Here is a 9,477-nt window from a genome sequence, read left to right as displayed (position 1 = left end):
ACTCTCTACATCAATGTTGGAAGGGTACCAGACTAAAGATGGCTTTGGGGGTTTTGATTTTATTAAAAGCCCTTTGATTGTTTCCACTTCCAGGGAATTGGAATGACCCCAGGGACTTGCTTCAATGTATAACTTGCATGTGGCATATAATGATCTTTGACCCATTTCAAATTATAGCCTAACCATTTGCATTTCAGATTATTTTACCCTATTCTCTACCGAAACATGTACTTACCGCCTGTTAAAGGTACTGCTAACTTCATAAAATATAATCCATTTAAAACACAATGAATTAATTCCTACTGATATAATGTGCACACTATATATAATCCAAAAAGGATACTCCTAAAACTAGTATTTGTAGGGTGACACAAGTCAAATGCCAGGCGTGGGTCTAGAAATTTTCAAAAAGGTGTACTTGCATAAAATTTATTATAACAAATGATGTTTTTTGTCATAACTTTGTGCTATATATTCCAAATATGACAGGAAAGCAGGCAAATTGTGGGTGGGGTTGGTTTTTGACAAAATTGATTGGGTGTGGGTTTGAAAAGGGTTTTACCTACCGAAATACTGATAAAAGTTTGCACAATTTGATCAATTCTGAAAGTTGTCATTTTGGCATCTGATTTTTTTTTAAGTTCAATGCTATGCACTTAAATAATAATATTTGTTGTTTTGAAAATATATTCAAAAAGTTTCAATTATGGGCCAAAACTATATTCCCCTTTTATTTACAACTATGATCTTTTAAAAATTCTCTTTTAAACATAATTTACATCATTGAATTCGGTAATTTCAGACTGGTGATGAATTTACTATATGAAATACCTACCTAACCTGAGCATTTTATGCTTGATTGATAAGTACATGTATATATTCTGTGTAAATTATGAAATTATTGTGGCTTTTTCCTTGTTTATAAAAAAGCGTAAACTGTTCCAATCCAGGTTATACCAGTATAACTTGGGTAGCTATTACCCAAACAAAGAAGTGTGCATTTAAATGTAAACACCTTTGTGCGGGTATTACTGTTTTATGACAGCATCTAGTTAAAATGTTGGATCAATTTCTCACTGGGGTAGATGTTATCATATACACAATCAAGTTTGTTGTGTATCTGCTTGGGGGTTGCATCTGTCCGTAAAGTAAGGAGCACACTCCTAGCCTTATCATTTAAAGACCTTATTGCTTGTAGAATTGTATAGAATTATGTGTGTTGCAATTTGCTAATCGACCGTAGTAAAATTTTGCAAATCTATTACCATATTACCCATCGGTTGGATGTTTGATTTCATTGGAATTAATAATACATGTACTTTGTATATGAAAGACAGAATCCTGCAATACCTCTGATAATACTGTCCAATCCCACTGAATGATAAACCGCAAAGCGGTTTATAAAAAAGCGTAAACTGTTCCAATCCAGGTTATACCAGCATAACTAGGGTAGCTATTTAATTCATTCCTTATTATTTAATTTTCCATCAATGAGTGTAGAAAATAAGAAAATTTCTTCTTCAAAAATGCCTTTTAATAAATCTCAATTTAAAAGTAACGTCAAGCGAATTGATACGTTTTTGACGCAAGTCATTGTGACGTAGGCAACACGTTATACAATATAAATTTATTTTTCTATCCAATCAAATGACGTGTTACAACCAGAATTAAATTATTCAAAAATTTAAAAAACAAACAAACACAAAATTTGACCGCATATGGTTCACCGTTATATGCATTTGTTAAAATAATAAATATTGCGTGCCTTTTAGGGTAACAATAAAACTTTTCATCACAAGAAAACTATTGTAATCCATAGCGCATAGAAAATTTTCAATGTTACCTCAACTACATGCAATATTTATATAAAAATAATATAAAGCGTCAGAATCAGTGAAATTGAGTAATGGTTGACAGCTTTAATATGTCACTGTATATATAAGAGCGAGTGAGTGAAATAAATACATGCTGTTTTCTTTTCAATATTGTATTTTTGCTAATAAATTTCTTCTGTTTTTTCTGCAATATATTGTTTTTCCTTCTCAACTTCACAAAATCCGAACAGAACTCATTGTATTGCCATTGATAGACAACGGACAAATTTGGCTGAAGTGAGCTTATTACTGTATACATGTACAAGCTAACCTTGCTGAGTGTGTTTAGTTCAGTGTGACAGTTTACATGTCAATGATAACAAAATAACTAATTATACCTGTAACTTCTAAAATTATATTTTATTAAAATCTTATTCCATCTGATTTGGATATTGTTTCCTTCTGCACTAGACAATACTTGAATTTTTTACCAGAGGAATGGATAATACAACTGCTGCATATATCACCCATTGATTTAATATATATATATATATATATATATATATATATATATATATATATATATATATATATATATATATATATATATATATATTTTAAATCAATATATATATATATATATATATATATATATATATATATATATATATATATATATATATATATATATATATATATATATATATATATATATATATATATTAGGGATGGCAATTTGTAACCGGTTAACCGATTACTCAGTCGGAACGATGTTAATCGATTAGAAAATCTGTAATCGGTTAGTCGGAAAAAAATAAAATATATGTAAATTTGAACGCAATTTTCTTAAAATTTATTTCAAAAAAAAAATGTTGCACAAATGGTGATAATTTAGAGTTTGCACATATCTATTTAAGGTTATTTGGAGGTAATTATGGCTCTCTTGATTGAGATTGCGTGGGTAATTGGTCAGTTTGTGAAGAGTTAATTACTGTTTAAACAACCTGTCGGTACCCTGACTGTTCTGTAATTCTTTAATGATATTAATTTAATCAGAGTTGAGCACTGTGAACCGTCTATCTTTTGCCGTTTGCTATTAAATTATAGCTTTAGACAAACATTGTAACATAAGTGAAAGTTCAGACTTAGTCTTGGTTATAGTAACAATGCAAGACAAGAGATCAGTTTATTCTCAACTGGAACAAAGTATAGAGAGGAAGAATGCAGAATGAACTTGTGTGACATCTTGAAAATTATAAATGTCTGATTTCTCAGGCACGTTACATGGTTTTCTTCATTTGTTTCTTGTCTATTGAAATTGAAGTAAAACATAATTATATACAAAAGGTTTCCTGATCAAGATAAACAGATAGTTTATAACGTCTAACTTCCTTTTTAGTCTTCTTGTGTATGTGAATAAAGAAAATATGTATTTTGATACGATTAACCGGTTAATCGGTCGGAACGTCTTGCGGTTAACCGATTAGCAATTCTGTATTCGATTGCCATCCCTAATATGTATATATATATATAGTAATTTCGTTTAGTACGAACATAGCGAATTTACGAATATGGCTAAGTTTTTTGCAATCCCCGGCTTAATTCCTAGAAATTCTTTGTAAAATGTTACGGCTATAGCGAACTCGGATAAAGCGAATTTATGGTCATAGCCAACTAATTTTGTGTTACCTAGAAGTTCAAAATAAAGAAATGTAAATCTTTTATAGCGAATTTTCAAAGATCTCAATTTTTAAAATATTGAACTGATTTTAATTTTGTAAGCATTCATATTTGAAACTCAGTTCATCCGAAAACTTTTGAAGTCCAAGGTAAATTTTGTATTCAAGGTATTGAGCTTTAAATGTGGACTGTAGCAACTTTTGTTTGACAAAGTTGTGGTCATGGCTGACGTTGAAAAAAATGTTATACCATGTCAGGAGTGCAACACGAAAAATGTAGTGTTGCCAAAAAAACATTGATTTTAAAAATCTGAAAGACAATTAAATCAAAAAAGAATTTTCAAAGTGTATAACAATAACTGATATACAATTTAAAACTTAAAAATGTTATATAAATCACAAGCAGCATTAATGAGAGTCAAGCATCTGTGTATACCCAATAATGTCAGGAGTGCAACATTTGATGTTTTGTTCCCCAGCATGAAAAAACTTTTATCAGTATGATTCTCTGGTTTTTATTTTGGAAAATAAAGACACCGAGAACATTTTTACCAAATAGATTTATTAATTACAGGGTCTGTCTGTGTTTCAGATCTATAATTATATGGTCAGGCTAAGAAATATTCTTTAATTAAATAAATAATGATCTATTTGAATATTTTAGTACTAAATAATTGACAGTTTTATTATTAAAATCCTTCTTTTTTTCAATTTTATCAATTCGGATGTGTTTTTATCTTTCCTTTGATTTTTTAAGAATGTGAAAAATAAACACTGAAAAATTTTATAAAGTTCAAAAAATTCCACCTCAACTTCACTGAAAAAACAGAATAAGTTCTGATATAATTTTCGCTTCACAATTCTACCTTAAAGACTCCTGTGCTCTTGGTCAGGAGTGCAACAAATATCTTAGAATTATTACTGATCAAATATGAATAAATATAAAGAAAAAAGTGATGAGTAGAATGTTTCTGGTTGACCTCAGTTGCTTATAGTGTTTGTCCTGTGAAGAAAATATACTATAAAATATATTTTTATCTTCTTAATATATATTTTAGCTAGTTTTTTTTTTTACATAAATAGAGAATAATTCAAGATATAAAGCCAAGTTTAAATACTTTCATGTGTTTTCGTTATGAAGTATTGGACTATAAATATTGCACACTTTTGTTATCACTTGATGTCGCCGACACTTTATGAATTTTTGTGTTCTGTGGTTTCAATTTTTAATTTTACTGCAGTCAGGAGTGCAACAAAACTGTTCTTTAATTATCAATGATCTCCTTCTATCTTTACTAAAAAATAAATTGAAGAAAACGTTTGATACTATTTGATGTCCAAAACAAATGTTTATCAACTAACTACCAGTGGCGTAGCATCCATTGAGGCACGGAAGCATGTGCTTCCACATTGTTCGGTGGGGGGAAATGAATTCATAAAAAGTTAAAATGATTTTCAAAAATAAATTTGAAACACTCTCCGAAGAAAATACTGAACTGTAGAAAAAGTTTGCATTATTTGTTTAATGTTTTAATTTTTCAATTTATATTAAATTTATGAATATCATTTCTATATATAATTCATAAGACTCAAGTTCATGAAAACATGCATGTATGACTGAAATTTCAAAAGCATTTTATAAAGGATAATACATACTTAGTTTAAGATGTATAACATTGAATATATGTAAAAAGCATATAGGCCTATAACAGGCTAATAATAAGGACATCTGGGAGACTGCTGCTAAAAAGTATTTAGAAAAAACAAATTAACAATTAACATTTTATGGTTTAAAATGTTATTAACCTTTTTTAAGTCGATCGTCACTTGTCTAAAATGCACCAGCTTCCAGGGGCTTCGCAGCCAGAGTCCCCAGGACTTCGCCTTGGTCCCACCGGGGCCTTGTGCCCCCCCCCTGCCATTTTATGCTTTCACATTGATCGACCCCAAGCTACGCCACTGACTACAGACATTTACAGTCAATTCAGAGAATAGTTTTCATCACTTAACACATATTTTTAAATACAGTGTATATATATTACACATTGCAAATAACCATGTTTTGAAGTCTTCAAAATATTTAAAAAAACAAGTAAATGATAAAAAATATAAAAAACGACGAACTGATTTACAAACTAAGAACGGGTTATTGTGTGTTACAATTTTTAAAACAATGTTAAATGAAATTAGATATCAGATGTCAGGAGTGCAACACAGTAATGTAACATAGGGTCACTTCAAAATCTAGTATTTATTGTCAGAAAACTTGCATGCCAAAATTCTCTTCTGGCTTAAATTTAAAGAACAGACTTATATGTACAAAAATGATCTGGGGGAATTTTATTGTTCCATATTTCTTTCATATTAAAACTTTTTTCAAACAAGAATTAAAAAATGATATAAAATAACAATCAAAAAGCCAAATTTTTTCCACATATACAAGAGAAGAAACTCAATCAAGGTTTAGATCTAATCATTTATATCTCTGATACCATTTTGAAGCATAAAAACTATAATTTCTTTTGATTATGTATTATAGAAAGTCTTTTAGGATATAGTGATATTTTCTTTTTTCAAATAGTTTTACTAATAAAAATTCTGAAACTTTATTATCCAATTCTCTATTTCATTGCAACTTCAGGAATTTTAACAAGAAATCATGTACAATATGATGATATAAGTGAAAAATATTTTATGGGTAGTTGATGTTTTTTTTAAATTTCAATTTGGTGGTCTTTTTCTTTTATATACTTCCCTAAATACATTTGGTAGTCATACTTGAATGGAAAATATCTATATTGCGAAATCGCTATGTATACTTTAACGAATGCGTTATACAGATATAACAAATTACAAATACATGTATAGCGTTTAAATTCGCAGTTCCCCGGAACTTCGCTATACCCTAGTTTTACTCTCTCTCTCTCTCTCTCTCTCTCTCTCTCTATATATATATATATATATATATATATATATATATATATATCACAATCACATTTATATGACTTATTTCGGAAGCCTAATAAACCCTTTAATGTTATCAAATTCTCCTCCCACACTTATGGCCCTTACAAAGATGTGGGCATGTAGACCTGACCAGTTTGTGACCGACAGAGGGAGACCAAATGTGATATTTGTGGATGTGGTCTCCTGCCACTGTAGAATGTCGCTTCCTCCTTCCACGGTGCCCGCTGACACTTCATAATACAAAGTGTACGGAGAGGAGAAAATTCCTTCCCAGAAAACTGTGAATTCATTTTTCCCAGAATGCCAGTTAACTATCATTTCCCTATTTGCTGCAATGAAAGAAAAGACAATTGCGTAAATAAACGACATCAATGAGGGATGAAGCAATATAGCATAAAAATACAGAAAATTTTGATTCTAGAACGCACAAATGTTGTCCTCCTACCTTTTTTTGGTTTCCCATTTGCAATGGTCAAGTTAGACTGGACATTTCTGCTTTTTAGCAGAACTTTATTTATAGCTTGGACTGAAATATTCTTCAAACCCTGTGACATATTCATGTTGATGATGTTCGCGCTCAAAATATCTTGCCCATTTGGGAACGACATCTTTTCTTCTATTGTGTCATTGCCACTAGAACAGGTAATCTGTAATCAAATAAAAAGAATAATATATATGTTTTTAAAATCTTCTTGTGATACGACAGCAAAGTGAAAATTTCAATTACAGTTCTCTACTAAATCATCACAATTGCTGCAAAATGTCTGATATTTCTTTTGTTTGTTTTTTGTTTGTTTGTTTTTGTTTTGTTTTGTTTTGTGTTTTTTGCTAAGAATCTTCTACAGGAAAAGTATGTGTGCCACAAAGTACAATAATGGTTCGTGTATATATTATTTTTATATACCTTGTATTGATCCAGGCCTACGTAATCCTCGAATCCGCTCCACTGAATCCTGATATTGTTTATTACACTTTGGTAGTGGTTTTTGGCTGGATACTCTGTAGTAGATAGCGGAATAATATTGATTTCAGCATGTCTAATTGAAGGATGACGAATAGAAATCTTTACTCCATTCGTGGATCTGGAACTTGTCAGTCCAGCACGGTTGTGACAACGAATTGTAGAAAACAAGGTCCTGTTAGCTAGTTTAATGTAAGGAAAGTCCGTAAAGGCTGTCCTCAAAGATTCTGATAAACGAACAAAGCTTTGCAACTCGATGCCTTGTGGTTGGAATCCTGCAACAAATGTGTGAGTTTTCAGATATAAGATTGTTTCTTAACCATTTTTCATATTTTTTGACTTTCATTTTAACAATCTTACCTATTGCCCATTCACAAAAATCGATTCCGGATTCTTCATCCTCGACGTCAAAGTTCACAGCTACCTCATTGTCTGTCCATGCATCTTCATCCACATCTGAAGAAGAAACAAAATGTTCAAAGGAAACCTGAAAATATGTGTGATTATTTCAAAAAATAAATAGATTATAGTGGTCCAAATGTGCAAATAAAAATAGCATACTCAACAATCTGCCATCATTAACGCTCCTAATAATTGGTGGAGTTAAATCAACAATAATTGGCTTCGAGTAAGAAATTCCTTGCAGTCCTGCAGTATTGATAGCTAGGGCTGTTACATGTATGTATGTTTTATGAACAAGAGTTACGTTTGAATTGTATGCAAAGTTGCTGATTCCAACACTTTTAAAGCCTTGCAGTTGAGTTCCACCTTTTGTATAACCTGAAATAGCAAAAGACACTCATTTTACAGACAAAAGTACCGAGTAAATAGAGTTCTTTTGTGGAATACAGTAACGTTGTGCACAGCAGTTATCATGGTTAATGAAAATATCATTCGCTATATCAATTGAAATATGATTACCAATTGCCCATTTATACTCTTTGATAGCACTTATATCTTCAACAAAACTCCAAGATCCATGTATGGAACCCCATTCATGAAGATACACCACGTGGGCATTGACATGGGAACCCTCCGTTTTGTTTATATTATTTCTTTCAACTCTTTGTAGCGTTATATCATCCAAGAATAAACCGGTCTTGTCATTACTTCCTATCTCCAAGACAGTCCAATCGTCTGGAGCAATGAAATAGAAAGTATGTCTGTGCCAGGAAACAATCTCTCTATTTTTCGACTTTCCATGCTCGTCCTGTCGATATGCTTTAGTGTACAGCATAAATACGTGTTTTGTTTTTCCAATATTTATGAATCCCTCTTTACTTGATATTTTTGATATGTATATAAGTAAATGACTACTGAAAAAATTCACTCGGTAAAGTTCTTTTGAGATCAGTCTACTGATGTTTTGTGTAATACTCCCTCTTACATAAAGAAATGACTTCCCACTCTTTGCTAAGTTTTTATTTGTAGATACAACAACTCCACAGCTTTCAGGTGTTAGAGTCCAGTTGTGAGGAAGGTAGTCTGAGTTCAGTAAACAAACATTCGTATGATTTATATTGTTTATGGAAATGTTTTTCTCTGAGTTTTCAAAAGATGGATTTTTCGCTAGATTATTATCCTCATGAAACAGATATTGTGGTTGCGGAGGTGTAATGTCAATAACTACTCCATTTGAAACTGCAATTGACGACTTGGAATTCACGGTATCAATGGCATATACCTTGTTATATAGGGTTTGTCCTGCAGAAAAAAGAAATATATAAAGGTATTTTGGAATTGCTGTATATTTAATGTGCACACAAAAGTAGAAAATTGGTAAAAGGAAGAAATTGGTCAACCGTTTGTGAGGTTTTGAGATAGTGTCCTTGAGATGTATGTGTGCATTCCAATTCTGTACCATTCTTGGACATTACATTCCGTTTTTGAGTGTTCTTCGCTAAGAGCAGGAGACATTCCAACACACCAGTAATACTGAAAGATTCCAGATCCCGTGTCTGCAAACCCATGCCATCTTGCACCGACAACATTTGATATATTTTGATATTGAAGATCATGTAAACCTAGTAAAAATTAGTAACCAATTAAAAATCAT

The 9,477-nt window shown here is 31.2% G+C and overlaps 1 protein-coding gene across 1 annotated transcript in view; it reads right to left on the bottom strand.

Moving 5' to 3' along the window:
* Nucleotides 1–6,499: 6,499 nt before the first annotated feature.
* LOC133181487 (uncharacterized) overlaps nt 6,500–9,477 on the bottom strand; it is a 29,565-nt gene continuing 26,587 nt past the window's right edge. The window contains exons 47-53 of the mRNA XM_061315979.1: nt 9,224–9,445; nt 8,343–9,125; nt 7,983–8,201; nt 7,782–7,877; nt 7,365–7,696; nt 6,885–7,107; nt 6,500–6,771 (exon numbers count right to left, since the gene is read on the bottom strand). Of these exons, the coding sequence (XP_061171963.1) occupies nt 6,500–6,771; nt 6,885–7,107; nt 7,365–7,696; nt 7,782–7,877; nt 7,983–8,201; nt 8,343–9,125; nt 9,224–9,445 (2,147 nt within the window). The remainder of the gene's footprint in view (nt 6,772–6,884; nt 7,108–7,364; nt 7,697–7,781; nt 7,878–7,982; nt 8,202–8,342; nt 9,126–9,223; nt 9,446–9,477) is intronic.

Source organism: Saccostrea echinata, unplaced genomic scaffold, assembly GCF_033153115.1.
Source record: "Saccostrea echinata isolate AGI-Se365-2 ecotype Australia unplaced genomic scaffold, CSIRO_AGI_Sech_v1 ptg000009l, whole genome shotgun sequence".
NCBI classification, from domain to species: domain Eukaryota; kingdom Metazoa; phylum Mollusca; class Bivalvia; order Ostreida; family Ostreidae; genus Saccostrea; species Saccostrea echinata.
The sequence above is the reverse complement of the archived record's forward strand: the minus strand, read 5'-3'. Positions and strand labels throughout refer to the sequence as shown.